This window comes from Natrix helvetica (genome assembly GCF_964273705.1).
Source record: "Natrix helvetica genome assembly, chromosome: 4".
Classification (NCBI taxonomy): domain Eukaryota; kingdom Metazoa; phylum Chordata; class Lepidosauria; order Squamata; family Natricidae; genus Natrix; species Natrix helvetica.
The window spans coordinates 105016973-105035957 of NC_138550.1; the positions used below are offsets into that span (position 1 = coordinate 105016973).

At 40.0% G+C, this 18985-nt stretch overlaps 1 protein-coding gene across 4 annotated transcripts in view; it reads right to left on the reverse strand.

The window, feature by feature from the left end:
- The window catches only part of KIAA0319, a 35808-nt gene that overhangs the window by 3013 nt on the left and 13810 nt on the right, over positions 1-18985 (reverse strand). For 2 of the 4 annotated variants that reach the window (XM_081951896.1, XM_081951895.1), the window contains exons 5-19: positions 18843-18940; positions 17257-17344; positions 16468-16560; positions 15657-15789; positions 14292-14520; positions 12708-12831; positions 11804-11936; positions 9273-9421; positions 6876-7027; positions 5529-5667; positions 3565-3724; positions 2471-2613; positions 2229-2351; positions 1581-1671; positions 326-417 (exon numbers count right to left, since the gene is read on the reverse strand). In XM_081951896.1, coding sequence (XP_081808022.1) covers positions 326-417; positions 1581-1671; positions 2229-2351; positions 2471-2613; positions 3565-3724; positions 5529-5667; positions 6876-7027; positions 9273-9421; positions 11804-11936; positions 12708-12831; positions 14292-14520; positions 15657-15789; positions 16468-16560; positions 17257-17344; positions 18843-18940 — 1947 coding nt within the window. Of the gene's footprint in view, positions 1-325; positions 418-1580; positions 1672-2228; positions 2352-2470; positions 2614-3564; positions 3725-5528; positions 5668-6875; positions 7028-9272; positions 9422-11803; positions 11937-12707; positions 12832-14291; positions 14521-15656; positions 15790-16467; positions 16561-17256; positions 17345-18842; positions 18941-18985 lie in introns of those variants that run through there. The other 2 variants (XM_081951897.1, XR_014175271.1) reach the window with 2 other exon arrangements.

An 18985-nucleotide genomic window follows, 5' to 3' on the forward strand; every position in this document is an offset into this window, starting at 1 on the left:
ATATATAAATTAATGGCAACATTAATTAACTACAGTCAAAAGAATCACCCCTCGGAACAGTTAAATAAAAACAATTTACTTATACTTTAGGGCAGACAGATTCAAAGTGATTGAAATAAATGTATAAGATCAGTGGGTTTTTTTCATAGTGGCTATCTGTGAAAAATGCACAAGATCTTTATGGTTTTATAATATTACTAAATTGTTATGGCATAAACTTTTATTACCATCTTGCTCTATCAAATGCAAATTTCCCCTCAATGGTAAAATCATAATCCTTCTTTATTTTAGAATGAAAGAAACAATAAAGAAAGGAACATCATACCATATTTGGGCCTGAGCTCCATTCTTTCCTGATCATCTATGTTGTCCAAAATTGTATATTTCATTTTTTTTCTTATTTTGGTCCTCTTTTGGCTAGGAATTAAAGAAAATTAATTAGGGTCTGGGAAACCAACTTCCTAATGGTGCAAACCTTTGCACATGAGCCTCATTCATAAACTGCTATTCATGTCCTTTGGCAAGTGCAGCTGCCCTACAGATGTGACCACATCCAGCATAATCCTGTGCCCATTTACAAATAACCAAGTCTATATGGGTGTCTTGAGTGTGGTTAAAGCCTCTGGATGGTCACAGCCCCAAAGGATTGGGCCCGCCCTGTTCACTGATATAAAACTAGTTTAATTGGCTGTGGCTCTTGTGGAAGCAATCAATAATTTTAATATGGTTGATAATGGGGTTTTACATTTAAAAGACAAGGCAAATCATACCATAGGTTCATGTGATATATGATCCACCTAGATAGCTTAGTGCACATTTTGTCCAATCTACCATATTATGAATAATCACAAATATAGGTAGGGGAGAGGTCATTTTTAAATTATCTTCTCTCATCAGATTCTTTAAGATGTGTTGAAACTAGCTGGCCAGGATACCTAGCTTGTAATAACTTCGGTAATTTTCCGAATTCATGGAATTATTAAAGAGCAGATAGTCCTGTCCTTTTAAAACATATTTTTGACTAAATATGTCTGGTCTAATGTGTGTCAGTGAGCATCAGAAACAAAGAGGGGCAGCCTACAGCCAGTGGTGTATTAATCATTAAGCAGACTAAGCATATGCTTAGGTCACCAGACCCAAAGGGGGCACCACAAAATTGAGAAAGGAAAAAAAATCCCAATAAAGATTTGTACAGTATGTACAAAGGAGGAGAGCACCAAGATTTGTTAGTGCTTAGGGCACCACCAGTGAGCCTTAATCCACCACTGCCTACAGCCCAAACTTCATTTTTTTGGGCAGGGGGGGGAGTGACCCCAAAGCCTGCCCAAGTTACATTACTACAAACCAATAGCAAATTATCAAACATAAGCACTGTTAATTTCAAATTGCCATAAGCCCTTGGGCAGATTTAACACTACTTGAGCTAATAAAAAAAAAAGAACTTGAGAAAATCAGGACCACCCTTTGCATGACATGATATTATCACGCTGCCAGCTACATACTAATAACTTTTATTTATTTATTTTTAAATGCTTTGACTTTCCTTACCCCCTGGTTTCAACTGAATAGAGGACTATTACCTTTTGCAACAGCAGATGCAAAGCCAAATTAACCCTACCACCAATGCAATTCCAATGAAAGCAGATGCCGATACGTAGAGTACACTCCATTCTAGAAGACAAAATTGGAACATTTGAACTTAGAATCAAAGGACCCAACTGGGTATCTGCAAGGAGAGAGAGGGCACGTACAAAATGCATTTCATTTATGAAACAAATAAAGTATAGCTGCCCATCCACCAAAAAGAAGCCCACGTTTTGTCACTATGATGACACACCCCTTGACTTACTTCTATCTAACGTTGGGATGTAAAGATGAAAAATAGGGTTGGGACGGTCATTTAGTTCAAGGGCAGGAATCCTCATACCACCGTTGACAAATTCTGGTTTAATAGACTTCATTACCATTATCATTAGTGTGATTAGGTGGCTCAGTGGCTAAGACACTGAGCTAGTCGATCAGAAAGGTCAGCAGTTCGAATCCCTAGTACAGTTCTCCTGCGTGAACAGGGGGGTTGGAGTAGATGACCTCCAAGTTCCCTTCCTACTCTGTTACTGTTACCACAGTAACGTCTGCTTCCTTCGATAGCGAATCATCAATATTAAAACAACACCTTAACAGACAATAGATTATACCTGGGAAACATCATTGAGTTCTTCCCAACTCACCACAATTGCTCTCCCCACTGCTTAGGTATCGCTGTATCAAATTTTCCATCCACATTTGATAGCAAATACAATGCTTTGTGATGGGGTCACAGCTTCCGTGTCCAGAACATTTTAAGAGGCAAGCTGGAAATCACAAAACAACTGAAATTATTTACGTACTTAAAATTAACTCTGGGCTACTTTTAAGAGCAAAAACTACCCCTTGATACACATATTTGTTTCCTGAACATTCAAATACCTACCAGCTGTATCAACACGAAGCACTTTAAAAAGTAGAAAATCTGGTTTTTCCTTCAAGAGTTGCAGACGCAGCACTTGGGCGACATCTGATGCCTTTATGATTTTGTAAGGGTGTCCATTCTGAACATAGAACACAATAGCAGTGCTGAAGGAAAGATGCGCAAATCAAATATCAATAGATTGATTACCGCAATCAGAAACCTTTATTTGGGATAACGCCATCTACCCCATTGAGTCTTTTTACCTAGAATAACCCTGTAAAAATATATAGTGTATATCAGGGGTCTCCAACCTTGGCAACTTTAAGATTGTGGACTTCAACTCCCAGCTTTGCTGGCTGAGGGATTCTGGGAGTTGAAATCCACAGGTCTTAAAAGTTGCCAAGGTTGGAGACCCCTGGTTTATATTAACCCTGTAAATATATATTGGCTGTCAAGCATCAGGGAAATCAGGAGTTCTAGGCAGTTCAAATGGGTATAAAGATTTATTGCAAGCTAAAGCTCTCTAAAAGAATCAACTACTAGCAGCCAAAGGAACTTGGTGGTAGATAAGGGTTCAAGATGGGCTGGACTCAGATCTCTTGTGCGCGAAGGGACTCATGACTGATGACAAGTTTGACAAGCCTCCCTCTGGCTCAACCTGGTCATCTCCTATATTGGCTACCGATAAAGCTGCTAAGTCCCATGAAATAAAATATGGAAAAGTAGACATTGTAAAGCATAAAGTTTCAGAATCATAGGATGTGTATAAAATAACAATAATCTCTCTGTGTGTCTCTCTCTGTCTGTCTCTCTGTCTGTCTCTCTGTCTGTCTCTGTCTGTCTGTGTCTCTCTCTGTCTGTCTGTCTCTCTCTGTCTGTCTGTCTCTCTCTGTCTGTCTCTCTCTCTGATTGTCTCTCTGTCTCTGTCACTCTGTCTCTCTCTATCTCTGTCTCTCTCTGTGTCTGTCTGTCTGTCCGTCTCTCTCTCTGTCTCTCTCTCTCTGTGTCTCTGTGTGTGTGTGTGTCTCTGTGTGTGTCTCTCTCTCTCTCTGTGTTTGTGTGTGTGTGTGTGTGTGTGTGTGTGTGTAAAAACCCATATTTTTCCCATCTTCTACCTGGTATCAGAATAAGCATGTATCTTTTGGATATTAATGTCTATATGTAAGACATCCAGGAGTGCTGCTAGCTGTTGTATGAGGGTATCTTTCTGTTGTTCAGTCAGTTGACCAACTTCAACTTGCAAGATCAACTCCACAAGCCCATTTTTCTTTGGGTCTGTAATGAAAATAATAATAATAACAACAACAACAACAACAAGAAAGAAAAACAAGGAAGCTTATGACAATGAATCATGCTTTGCACACTAAAAGTGTTGTTGACCAATTGTATCTACCAAAATCAGAGGGTGGTCGAGGACTCCTACAAGTAAAGCAGACTGTGGAAGAAGAAAGACACAGCTTGAATGATTACATCCAGAAAAGTGAAGAACCAATGATTAAGGAAGTAAATAAAGGAGGCCTTTTGAAGGCAACTAAGTTAAAAGCTGAATATAAGAAAGAAGTAATTGAGAAGCGAGCTGAAAATTGGAAAAGCAAAGCTATGCATGGCCAATACTTGAAAAGTATTGAAGGCAAAGCTGACCAAAAACTAACTTGGAACTGGTTAAGATCAGGAGTACTGAAAAAAACAGAAGCTTTATTTTGGCAGCTCAAGAATGAGCCTTAGCCACAAACTGCATGAAGGCAAAAATTCAACATGTTACCACCAACAGCAAATGTCGCCTCTGTAATGAGAAAGATGAGACAGTCGACCACTTGATCAGCGGGTGCAGCAAAATTTCACAAACTGACTACCTACAACGCCATGACCGAGTTGCTACGATTATTCACTAGAAATTGGGCCAAAAGTTTGGATTTGAGTACAGCAAAAACCACTGGGACTATCAGGTTGAGAAGATTTTAGAGAATGAGAAAGGCAAAATCTTGTGGGACTTCAGAATCCTGACTGACAGGCACTTGGCCGACAACACACCTGACATAACAATAATTGAAAAGAAAAAAGTATGGTTCATTGACATTGCAATACCTGGTGATGCACAAATTGAAAATAAACAGCAAGAAAAAATCACAAAATACCGGGACTTGCAAATTGAGGTTGAGCGACTGTGGAAAAAAAAATCATATGTTGTCCCAATTGTAATTGGAGCCCTTGGGGCAATACCTAATGGGCTATCTCGCTATTTGGAAATTCTAAATTTACCTGACTTCAACATTCTGACTCTACAAAAAACCACCCTACTTGGAACAACGTATATCCTCCGACGTTACCTTAACAGTTCCTAGGTCCTTGGTTAGGACTGGAGCTGTTAGGCTACCAACCAGCCCCAAAGGCTGTGAATCTCACCAAAGATTAACCAAATAATAATAATAATAATAATAATAATAATAATAATAATAATAATAGTAGTAGTAGTAGTAGTAGTAGTAGTAGTAGTAGTAGTAGTAATGCTTTTCCTGAGAGCCTGCCATATACTGCCTAACTACAAGGCAGTCATATTTGCAGGTAATACTTAGCTAACCTTAGTTGGATACCTAAATGAGAAAATGCCAGGAAATTCCAAGATTTCAAGCTAAGATTTTTTTTAAAAAAACTGAAGATGGCAAGCGCTTCTATACTATTGCAAAGAAAAGCACACCGAAATTCCCGTAAGTTAACAAAAGTTCAAAGCATCTGATTGAATGATGCTTCTGATCATCTTTAAGCACGTGCTATGAACTGCAATGGAAAGTCTGGAAAGCCACCCTAAAACTCTGCATCTGACCCAAGACTTGATCATCTGGATTGGGAAGATCTTCAACCATTTTGCCAAAGGAAAGAGATTTGAGAACATGGCAAGAAAATAGCTGTGGTCAGGAATGTTCAATTTGCGGCCCGCTGGCCAGATGCGTCACGCACTGGCCACGCCCACCCCTGGTTTAGCAAAAGGAGAACGTTGTGATATGTCACATGACAACAACGTATTGTCGTGAGTTTGACACCCCTGGCTTAGGCTATATAAATGTCTTAGAAAACAGCTTACCGGGCCATACTTCCACAACAGCTGTGTCGATGTCTGCATTTCCTTTGGCATCAGTGACTTTCAAATGAAACATGTAGTTCCCTTCTACAAGATTGGTTAGCTGTAAGACAGCCTCACAGTTGGAGCCAAGAATCACATCCTACGAAAGCAAAGAAGTTGGCATTCAGAAGATGACTTCCAAATGATTCCTCTCTGAAGCCAATTATTTGATGCCTCTGTTACCAGAACCATCTCTCAAAATGCAGTTGCCTTCACCTACCCTCAGACTCACTCCAACCAAGATTCACTGAGCCCATATTTAACTGTGTTACTAGGACATGTGAGGCATAAAGTCTCACAAGTATCTCTCTCTTTGCAACTGACAGTGACACCCAGCCTTGGGTGATCTAGGACAGGGGTGTCAAACCGTCAGCCCGCAGGCCGGATATGTCACGTGCAGGCCACGCCCACCCCAGGTGCGCAAAGGTGAAAAACGTCACAATATGTTATGTGATGTCACGAGACGCGATCGAGTTTGACACCCATGGTCTAAGATATAGAGGTAGTCCTCAACTTACAACAGTTCATTTAGTGACAGTTTGAAGTTACAACGACACAGAAATAGTAATGTTGATTTAGGGGACCATTTTTCAGACTTACAACCATTGCAGCATCCCCACAGTAATGTGATATTAATGGCAGTTGCAATGTCCTGAGGTCATTAACAACTATGGCAAGATAGATCACAAAATGGGGCAAAACTCACTTAACCCCTGTCTTGCTTAGCAGCAGAAATGTTGGTCAATTGTGGTCATACGTCAAAGGCTACCTGTACCGCAGGGGTGAAATGCCACTGGTTTGGTAGTAAAAAATGCTACCAGTTCAGATGAATCGGTATTTTCGACGATCAGCTGTAACACACGATTTATATTAGCTAGAATCATCAGATTTCCTGTGTCGTTGTCCGTCCGTCCCCGCTGTTCTACTTACCTTTGCAGACTCGGAAGGCTTAAAAATGTTCCTCTTTTAGTGCTGCGCGGGCGCACCTCAGGCGCATATGCGCACTCGATAGCAGACTCACCGGACCGGTAGCAGACTTCAGAGGATTTCACCACTGCTGTACCGGCTAATAGGTACACACCATGAAGTACAGTATGTACCCTCAAAACCATAAATCTTTTCTTTACTCCTATTTTCAGAACAGAAGCGTCTCCAGCTGATTGCCTGAAGCTGTTCCATCCAAATCTAGTTAAACTCTCAATTTGATGGATCATGTTAGCTTCTATAAGCAGTAAACAGATAGCCTGATAAAAAAATACACTCAGAAAAATTTTCCATTTGGCCCAATTAGGTACTTTAAACACTTACTCCAGCTGCTGGACTCTGGCCATCCCGGATCCAAAGATAAGACACAATTCTTTGGTCATCAACAGAATGAGATCCATCCAAAGCAATGGAGTTGTTGGGGAGAACAAGGATATGCTTGCCCCCTGCAAGGGCCTTTGGTGCAGAGTTGCTTCCTAAATACAACAAAGGGAGAGATTTGTTCAAACAAGAAATGACATGTGGCAGCCATGGCAAGGGGGGCGTTCCACCAGGTTCGCCTGGTGCGCCAATTGCGCCCCCTACTGGACCGGGATGCCCTACGCACAGTCACTCACGCACTGGTGACGTCTCGCCTAGACTACTGTAATGCTCTCTACATGGGGCTTCCCTTGGGACGCGCCCGGAGACTGCAGCTAGTCCAGAACGCGGCCGCGCGGGTTATTATGGGAAGATCTAGATTCTCCCATGTAACACCGCTCCTGCGCGAGCTGCACTGGCTACCTGTGGTTTTTCGGGTGCGTTTCAAGGTCCTGATTACTATCTTTAAAGCGCTCCATGGCTCAGGACCTAGTTACTTGCGGGATCGCATCCTCCCACATACATCCCTGCGGCCAATCCGCTCTCACAGGGAGGGCCTTCTCCAGGTGCCGTCCACTAGGCAATGCCAGTGGGCGGCGCCAAGGAGTAGAGCCTTCTCTGTGATGGGCCCAACCCTCTGGAATGACCTCCCCCCCGACATTAGAACCACCTTGGATCTCCGCTCCTTCCGACAAAAATTGAAGACTCACCTGTTCCGATTAGCCGGCCTGGCATAATTATAATTATAAATGTTACAACTGTGAACTCCTGGTAGCATACTCTCACCTGGTTATTTTAAGGGTAATGTTTTAATTTCTAATTGTTTTTAGGGCTTTTAGACCCATATTTATTCTTCAGTACAGTACTGTTAATTTTAACCTCCTCTACATATATATGTATTTTTATAGTTATATTTATATTTGTATTTTATCTTTATTTGTTGTGTGGACTGTACACCGCCCCGAGTCCCTTTTTGGGAGAGGGGGCGGTTTAGAAATATGAAGAATAAATAAATAAAATAAATAAAAGAGGATGATAATGCAGACTAGGCAAGAAATCCTCTTATGTACACTACCGCTTCGGGAGCGGGAGCGCACACTTGCATGCGGCGCTTCTGTGCATGTGCAGAACCTTCTGAAGGAGAACAGAAGAACCTTCTGTGCATGTGCAGAGCATCCTGGTGGGCGGAGCCTCCCACCACCGCCATTACCGATTCGTCTGAACTGGGGCAAACCGGCAGAGTACCACCTCTGATGCAGACATAGCTCAAATATAAAGCTTGTAGTAAGAAGCAGTGACGTGCGGTGAGGTTTATGGCTGATGAGGCACTGATCCAGTGGTGGGTTTAAATTTTTTTAGACTTGTGGACTTCAACTCCCAGAATTCCACAGCCAGGCATGCTCAGTTCCAATTTAAAGCGACAGCATTTGTTTTTCTCCTTTGCAAAAGAAGTTTCCTTCTTTCTTTTTCTTTTTCTTCTCCCTTCCCCTCCTTCCTCCCTCTCTCCCTCCCTCCCCCCTCTCTCAAACACACACACACACACAGAAGTTGGATTGGACTACACACACTTTCCCCCAGCCCCGGAAGGATCCAGCCCAGCTTCACTGATTACAGGTTTGAAGAGGCAACATGGCTCTGCCTGCAATCAAACCCTAACCTTTCCCTCCAGCCTTTCCCCAAAGCCCTGCACCAGGAGGATGAAGTTTGAATTCCTCCCCCTCCCTCCGACCCACATGTACCTTTTCCAGCTGTTTCAGAGAGGATTTCAACTCTGCTCTTGCCTCGGGTCCTCTGAAGAAGCCCCGCCCAAATGAGTGCCCTCTACTATGAGGCAGGAGAACTGCGTGCCTCATCTACGTCAGGAATTTTTAGGCTTTTAACCCTTGCTTAACTCTGCTCGAGTAATCATAAAACGCCTAAAGTCAGACTAGATGAAGCATGCAGTTCTCCTGCCTCATAGTAGAGGATGCTTTTTTAGAGGCTTTTTTTAAAACAGTTAAGCAGAGTCATCCACGGTGAGGCAGCAACTAGCTCAGCCTGACCTCAGCTCTCGCCTTTTTCCTTTTACGTTTTTTTTTCTTTTCATGATGACAGTGGTGAGGCTGTGCCTCCCCTGACTGCACGTCACTGGTAAGAAAGTTCTCAGAATGCAAGGCAATTAAATTTCAATGCTGTCATGCTGAATCTAAACAGCCTCAACCATTTAGGAAATCCCAAATTGCCTATCCCTGGTTAGACAATTGGATCAGGACTGGAAAGATTAAAATGGAAGCCCCAGATATCTAAAACACAGGAGAGGAATAGAAACATGGGCCATTTATTCAGGAAATATCTTCAAAAATGAAGAACAGAGAACCTTACCCTCCTGAACAATCACAGAAAATGTGGCAGTGCTGCTAAGCCCTTGATCATCTCTTACGGTCAGTCTGAAATGATAGGTTCCAATCTCTAGATCTGAGACAGTCGCCACGGCGCTATCAGCATTCTCCATATGCAGAGAACTTGGCCCACTGTGGCAAAACAAAGTAACCCATAATGCTGGATTCAATTTCAGCTCAAAATGTAGAAGTAATATTGGCAAGCAAGGAAATCAACCCTGACTGATCTTTGGAAGGACAAAGTTTAAATACTCTCTCCGCCTAATGAAAAGAGAGCCTTGAAGTTGGGAAAGATTGAAGGCAAAAGAAGAAAAGGACAACAGAGGATGAGATGGTTAGATGGTGTCATTGACACAATGAACCTGAATTTGGGCAAACTCTGGGAATCAGTGGAGAACAGGGGGGTGGGGGCATGCTATGATCCATGGGGGTCATGAAAAGTTGGACATGACTTAGCAACAACTACCATAAAAAAATATTGCAAGCTGTTGGGGCATCCCAGGGGAGGACTGAAGTGTCAAGTATTTTAGTCCTTGCTTTTATTTTTATGGTTTGTAGTTTTATTACTGCTGTGAGCTGCCCAGAGGTTTGTTTTAAGGTGGGTGTCCATGCAAATCTTTTAAGTAAATAACTACATGGAGCAAATCTTAACAACAATGACATCCAGGGTTCTGAATCTTCAAGAGGCTGAGTAGAAAGTGCAAACATCAATTCATCACCGTGATTCTCAAAATGGGTAAACGGCAAAAGTTGAGTTTGAGTCAATAATCCAGGCATTAATGATAAGGGAGTAAGCATCAAGGCAAGCAATCCCAAAATCAGGTTGCAAATATTCTAGTTATGTTACTCATCATTAGTTCTGTTATATGTCATCACAGCAAAGGTGACGGACATATCTTCTCTTGATAAACTTTGTTCAGAAGCACAGAATTCTAGAAATTAAAAATGGCATTGTGAACACTATTTAAAACAAACACTTGGTAAACTAATTGTCTAAGCGATTCATCAAAAATGGTAATCCCAGGAGAAAACAAATTCATCCCAACTGAATTATGAAAAATACCACTGCTCAATTTTTAAAGATATTTTTATCCTGTCCATATTACCACATTTTCCAGACTATAGATGCACCGGTGTATAAGATGCACCAAGATTTCGAAGAGGTAAGTAAGAAAAAAAAGTTTTTGTCTTCCCCAGGCCCCAGGAGCACTCTGCAGGCTTCAGCAGGGCTGGGGGAAGGCAAAAATGCCCCAATTTTTGTGAAAAACGGCAGAAAATTGGCCATTTTTTGCAAAAGCAGATGCATTTTGCCCTTCCCCCAGACCTGCTGAAGCCTGCAGAATGCTTCTGCATGCTGGAGGAAGGGGAAAACGCCTCCATTTTTCGCAAAAATGGGGTGTGGGGGTGGGGCTTCGGGATAAGATGCACCAACATTTCCACGTTCTTTTGTGCGTCTCATACTCCAAAAAATATGGTAATTTATAAGTAACTCAAGGTGATAAGCATGCATATAGAAATATGCCTTCCTCTTCCTATTTTCCCATAACAATAACCTTGTGAAGTGAGTTGGACTGAGAGAGAATGATTGGACCAAAATTACCCAGGTGGCTTTCTTGCCCAGAGTAGGATTAGAACTCACAGACTCCTGATTTCTAGGCCAGCACCTTAATCACTACACTATACTGGCTCTCATTATAGGTGATCCTTGACTTACAACCACAGCTGAGTTCAAAATTTCTGTTGCTACCCAAGAAAGTTGTGAAGTCAGTTTTGCCCCATTTGCGACCTTTCTTGCCACAGTTGCTAAGTGGATCATTGCAGTTGGTAAGTTAGTAACATGATTGTTAAGTGAATCTGGTTTCCCCATTGACTTTGGTTGTCAGAAGGTAGCAAAAGATGATCAGACGAGCCTAGGACGATGCAACCATCATAAATACATGTCAATTGGCAAGCGCCCAAATTTTAATCACATATTCATGGGGATGTTGCAATGGTCAGGTGAGAAATGGTCGTAAGTCACTACACACATAGTTGTAAGTCTAGGACCACCTGTACATCTATTACATCCCCTTCCCTGTCTTTGTCAATGTAACAAAGTTAATGGACAAGTATTAATATAAAGTGTAGCATGGTTGGCACCTACTTCACCATGAACTGCTCTGGAAACATTATTTTTTCCAAGAGGTCACAATTCTGTAGGAAACAGCATGGATAATGTTTCAAACTAGAAATAGGTGATTAAGAACGACTAAGCTTTCCAATTCAAATCATACAATCAGCAGGATTTAAATACAGGCATCTATAATAATGTGTCAAAAATGGTAAAGATAAGGTGGTGGTTACACTTATGCAGGCAAAGTTCCCATCCTGAGCTTTTTTGAAACTTTCCCCCACCATCTGTGTCACCCCCACATGAAATATCAGCTTGCCTTCCTTAAACTTTTTCAGTCCTTAGCACCACCAATCCTAATGACACCCATGCCTCAGTGTGCATCTTCCCTCCATACAAAATACCTGATGTTCTCCCAGTGATAGTAAACAATCCCTAAGTCATCAGTGCTCATGCTCCCATCGAGATTCGTGCTCCGGATAGGAAAGGTCAACACTTTATCGGGGCCAGTCATGGCTGAAGGAGGCTTATTTTGCCCTGTAATAAAGTCAAAAACAATCCAATCCAATTGTTCTTTCTATATATGTATCGGTGAGATCTATTTCCTCCTCTTTAAGGAGTTACCAGAACCTTAAGATCAGTAAAGAGACCAAAAAGGATTAGAGATGGGGTTAGGCTTACGTTTGGTGTAGGGATTGGGGTTATGATTAGGGTTGGGGTTAGGGTCAAGGCTAGGATTGGGGTTGGAATTAGAGTTGGAGTTAATGTTAGGATCAAGGTTAGAATTGGGGTTGGGATTAGGGTTGGGTTAGGGTCAAGGCAAGAATTGGGGTTGGGATGAGGGTTGGAGTTAGGGTCAAGGCAAGGATTGGGGTTGATATTAGGGTCAAAGCAAGGATTGGGGTTGGGATGAGGGTTGGTGTTAGGGTCAGAAAGGATTGGGGTTGGGATTAGGGTTAGGGAACATTATTTTCTTTCCTTATTGTCTTCTACAAAATTCATTTACTTCTTCTACAAAAATTCCAATGAAGGGGTCAACACTTCCAATTCAAGGGTCTTGTGCATGACTTCATCCTTCCAAGCCATATTTTTTCAGGGTTTCCCCCACAAGGCAGTTGTATTGCTCCCATATAGGAGACCTGCTATATTCATTCAATTCCCATAGTCTAATTTTTATTCACTAGAGGTACCTCTAATGGACACTGCAAAGGAAGCCACTGTTCTCTCCTATTTTTAACATCAAAGTCAGATGCATCAGCTCATGAGCCCAGATGTTCTACTATGTCAGGTAGGAATATGATGCCCTACCGGGCCAGACTGTTACTGTGACTTCAGCTGTTGACTTCTGATCTGCAGAATCCATTACTGTCAGCTGGAATATATATTCTCCCTCTTGCATTGCAGACAGTTGAAGATATGGACTCCTTACACCCTAGAAAATTATACAGAGAACATAAATCAGAGATGATGGAAAAAAGTGCAATATAATACTGTGTACTCTTCTTCCATGTGAAGAGCACAATTTGTTGTTGATCACCTTGTAAGTACTGATACAGAGTGTACATGTTGCATTAACCATCATGTGGCTTATTTAATTCTGGTTTAAAATACTGTTAAGGCAGTGGTTCTCAACCTGTGGGTCGGGGCCCCTTTGAGGGTCGAACGACCCTTTCACAGGGGTCGCCTAAGATCATCGGAAAACACATATTCGATGGTCTTAGGAACCACCAATTTTATGGTTGGGGGTCACCACAACATGAGGAACTGTATTAAAGGGTCGCGGCATTGGAAAGGTTGAGAACCACTGTGTTAAGGATATAGTCATTGTGTTTTGTAAACTAGGATTTATGATTTGGACAGTTGTGTGAACGCAGCAAATTATGGCTTAGTATGCATGAAACCAAACACACTCTTATAGTTTTTAACACAGTTACCTTTCAAATAAATTAAAATGGGCATCAAAACTAGAAGCACAACATGTTTCACATATAATAGTCAAATAAATTTTAGAGTGCTCTGTGCAATTTCCGACTTAACACTTGACTGGCAACTTTTAGATAAGGCGCGTCCATTAGTCTTACTCTAGCAGGAGTTCCATTGAGTTGCAACATTCACTGTCATGTTAATGCAACTTAACCTTTTGTTGTTGGTAATGCACTCGTAAGTCATGTAATACCACACAGGAACTAATACCCAAAGCATGTATATGCAACCCTGCCCAAAGAAATTGGAACTATAGGGAAGTTTAATTATAGCCTTATTTCTTTTACAGAATTAGTTCATCTATATTCTATATTTATTCTAAAGAATGTAGATTATTCTACATTTCTTCTGTTATGCATCTCAGGCAATATGCGTGGATTTTCCAGGCAAGCTCTTATCCAAACATTATTCAAACCCAAATCAGCTTCAGCAAGATTAATTGTTCTATGCTTTCAGGTGATGCCTTGGGTTTAATTCACATTCTCACATAACAAGATGGGTCCCTTCAAATATGCTCTTATTGTACATTTTTGTTCTTGGTTGTATCTATTTCCTTATTTTCCAACCATAGCAAATGGGCTGGAAGTTGTTTTCTAAATGCTTCAAACCAAGTTCTAAAAATGAGAAGGAATCTCCTTTGTGGAACTTAAAAGTTAAAATGTATTTAGATCATCAACAAAGGATCAGGCACCAGTATCAATATCTGAACTAATTTCAGTGTTTGTCGCCTGATTTTAGAAGCAACACAAATTCCTTTCCTTAGACTTAGAATAACTTCATTGTCACTTTGAATATTTATTGAAGTGACAATAAAGTTATTCTAAGTCTAAAACAAAAAAATGCCTTTTCAAAACTAGTTTCAAACATAACACAAATGGTACGGCATAAAGCAAAATGCCCCTCAGTTACCTGCATGGCTACCATTGTGCTTTTACTTTTGGGACTCAGGGACCATTCATAGCTGACAAGTCCATGGTCATCTTTACTCTGGTTTCCATTTAATGTGACTGAATTTTGAGGCAAACTAATTTCCTGATCTGGTCCAGCCTTGGCAACAGGAGGAGAATCCAATAGTTTGTTGACTCTCAAGGAAGCTAATGTGGAGTTAACTGCTCCATCGGAATCGGTGACTATTAGCCTAAACAACAGCAAGAACAACAAATAATACGTGGAGAATTCATATAGTGAAAAATGTACCCATATCCTAATCACATCTCCTAGCTTTGTATGTAAGCTATAATTCCATATTTAATTTGGGGAAAATGCAATCAAATTTATGATACTGCATCTGTACACATATTCATAGTTTTGACAGCTGTCCATTACTGGACATGATCTGGCCCTTTGACCAATTCCAGCTGGCCATACATCTTCTCCTGATCTAATACATTGGAATCAAGATATATATCTTGATTCAAATGTATTTGATCATACTATGTTCATAACCACAATAAAAATTAGAAATTATGTTTTTGTGTTTACTTTATGGTAAGATCTCAGACACATTTCAGAAAAGACAAATGATAGTTCTCTCAACCTGTCTCTGAAGCTATAAAGTCCAAGATTCAAACTACCATATACAAAAATTGAATAAGGCTAAGGAGGTGATCTCCTCTCTTACTCAATCTGTTTATTCTGAAGAATTTCTTCTAGAGCAGCCTAAGAGGAGAATGAAAAATCAAACATTTCTCCATTAATGATTTTCTATTCAAGTGTTGCCTAACCTTTTCGGCACTGAGTGCCAAAACAGGAGCATGCACATGCGTGCATGCGTGCAAGAAACTAGAAGAGTGCCTGGTGCACGTGCACACGCTGGGAAGATGATCTTCTGGTTTCCAGCACATGCATGCACACCGGCCACCTGGTCATCCGGTTTCAGGCATGCATGTACACACGAAGACCAGCATGCACACCAGAAAATCATCTTCCCAGCATGCGTATGCGCAAGTGGCAGCTGCTCTTCTGGTTTTCGGTGTTCCCGCGCATGTGAAGACTAGCTGGCCGATGCGCACAGAAAAGCAATGGGTGGTGGCTCGCATGCCCGGAGAGATGGGTTTGTGTGCCACTTCCAGCACGCCTGCCACAGATTCATCATCATGGTTCTATTCAATCCTTTTGCTTTTCATGAATAGAAGGAACTCTTTCATTTATGTAAAGATCAATCTGGATCTAGCCCTAGATATAAAGAATCGAGAAGTTTCTCTAAATGCAGAAGTAGGGATTCCTTGGCTTAGTCTGTATTTTGTTGAGAAAGCAATAATGAGAATTACCCACCTGAAAGTGTAATTGCCAGGAATAAGATTAGAGAGGTATAAAACAGGTGTATCAGCTGATGCCTTCTTTTCCCGCAAGGGACCCTCAATTTCTTCCCAGTGGTAACTCACAATTTTAGTATCATCTACACTTTCTGTGTTTGAGGGAAATATGACAGTCACAGGTCAATAAGCAAGTATCTCTGTAAGTACTTATTATTATAGTAAGTGTATTTCTTATCAAGAAAACGTGTGTGATTTTCTTTTATCTATTAATGTGCTAGATTCATAAAAAGCTTTTTCTTCCCAATTTTTCTTCATCACAACAGCAGCCTTGTGAAGTAGTTTGAGTTGAGAAGTTGCACCTGATCCAAAGCCATCCAGAGCAAACTTTTTAATCATGGTTTTTGTAGTCCTGTGATTTATTAGTTTCCCTTACTCCCTATGATTAATTATATTATATATCTCCACCAGAACTAAAGTTTCCACATCATTGAGATGCCAACTATGCCAATATCTATCTCATGACAGACTGTTTACATAAACAGGATTGAGTTAGGAAAATTACTGTACATTTAAAAGTAAATTGGAAAAAGTTGTATTAGAAGAAGAGTGTCTTCTAATACAGAAGACATAACATGCAATATGGGAATTAGGGTAAACCGCATTCTTCATCTACCAGTCCATTTATCTATCTAAGTGTGGAAAAAAGGTTTATAATTGGAACATAATGGACAGGAATGGAATACAGCATGCCATAATGGCTCAGATTTGTACTGATTTGCACATTCCTAAATTATCATGCAAAACAATGATTGCAACTTGGTACTTACGATTTCCATCAATGAAGGTAGAAGTAATAGGATAAGAAATCTCCTGTACTTTGGGAGAGACAATAGCAACAGGGGGTTGATTTATTCGGATTGCTGGATAAAGATAAGAACCAGAATATGTCAAATAAATCCAATGTACACATTCCAAACCCATGCTTATTAAACAACCCGAAACCACCTCCTGACCATTGAAAGTATTAAATTCTTAACACGAGAAATAAAATATAGATTTTTACCAATATCACATTTTAAAAAAAGAGTACTGCAAATTACTATATAAAAAAAGCACTACATCTTGTGTCCAAATGAAGAAAATTGTATCAAGTTGGGAGTTTGTGATGTTTGATTATCTTAATAGTAAACATCAGTTCAATCAATCATTCTGCTTCAATATCCTGCTTTTTGGCTTGGTTGTGGTCATAAGTTGAGGACTAGCTGTATTTAAATTCAGCTAGAAATAAATAATATGTTTGGCAACTTGATTTTTTTTCCTCCTTTAGGTTCAAAAATAGGAAGAACTGTAGAGCAAAAGAAAAAAGTTTAAAGCAGACAAAATTTCTTTAGAATTGCCTTCCATTTTATAATAACAAATTACAAAGATGAATTCACAAGAAAACCTTCTTCTACCTTAAAAAGAAACAATGAAAGGGATGGGATGGGAACTTTTCACTGTTATTCCTCATTTGATAACAAATGAGAAATATTTGGGAATAATAGAGTATCAACACTGAACTTAATTCAGATCCACCAAAGAAGAAATTAATTGAATGGTCTGGAAAGCAGGTTTACCTTGTTGGACAGAAACATTTACAAATCCTTCTCCAAATGCATTTTCAGCAGAAACAGTCACTCTGAAGACATAGGCACCTTCTGGCAGCTGGTAGAGAAACAGTGTGTTGATATGGGTGCATTAATTTGAAATAGATATAGGGCATCTTAAAGGCATAGTTAAAATCACTCCAAGAAGGGTGAGTCTACTCATATCAAATCCAGAATACGGATATGCCTAGCACAACCTTGCTTGCCCAATTGTTTCCAGAAGTGTGGAGGATGTCACAATTCCCAATCGGTATTGATGGAGAAGATTGCTCTAGACCAGGAATATTACCCAGAATGGTCAGCAAATGATTTAGGAAGAAAACAGTTTAAGAAAGTATAGGTGTGTCTGCCAAAGCCATATTTAGAACAAAAATGTAATCTGTTTACAAACCTACCAACACCATGCCAAGATCTAGAAGTATTTTTGATATGGCAGATTTTCATCTTCTCAATGTAAGGTCCACTAAGACAATTGGCTTGTCATAGTCATAAATGGAAAGCTAACTGAAGTTGGCCCCCCAGTAAATATTGCTGATTGACCAGTCTGAGAAGCTCTTTCTAGAATGAAACTTTTTCAATTTATAAACAGGAAACTGAATGTTCCATATGTTGGTATGATTTTCCTGGGTTAGGGTGAGTCCAAGAGTTATCCCAGAAAATCCTCCATACCAGCAGTGGATTTTTGTTAATATGGATGATGATAGTTTAGAAAGATTAATAAGTGTAAATAGAACTACGTATGATTTACCACGACAGGGGGGAAATGGATTTGTTTAAGATATCAATGGAAACTGTTTTTACAAAGATATTTTATTTACTTGTTTCTTTTGGGATACTGCTTTCTGGTTTTCTATGCTTGAAGTAGAAAAGAAAATGAAATTTAGAATTTAATTTGAAGGTATAATAATTGTGTAGTTATGGAGCTGGCTTATAATAATTATAGGTAATGTAAAAAGTTGAGGTCATAAATGTGTTGAAAAGAATCAGAATCAACACTTTTTCTCTTCTTTTTTTTAAGTCCTGCACTTTCCCCCTTTTTAATCTTTGTCTTCATTGTAATTTATGCTATAATAAAACTTACTATAACTTCCATTAAAAAAGCATAAAGCTAATTAAGAAAACTCTTGGTTTTTCCCAACTTAGCAATTATTATATTTTAGTAGAGCCACGGCGATGAATGCTGAACTTAATGGCCTGATTCAGCAAGACTATTATTGGGTAATGTTTTGTACATCTAGAATCTGAAAAATAAACAGAATGGATGCTCATCACCACACCTTATTGTCTTCTCTAAAGAGACAAATGATTTCTAACTAGTTGAACATCTGATACATCATGGTTCCATATGATTGGAAGCCATGGTTGGTTGTGTTGGCATTCACACCCATCAATCAGGAATCTTATATGAGTAGCTGCTTTATCAACTGAGATTCTTTTTCAAGTGGCAAATACGATTGTTTTTTTTTAAAAAAGCCTTAAAAGCCATTTGGGGACGAAGTAAAATGTAAACACTTCAAGTACTTTATACAAGTATGAGTGGGCGAGGGCCTACTCACTTGATAAAGTCTGAGAGTTGGTGTGTGCTTATCCTTCATTTCACCATCATAGCTGTCAGGGTAACTCATCAAGCTCCATTCATAAATATAGTCTGATTCTAAAAAAGAAAGAAAGAAAATGTAGCACAAATAATTATGCCTGC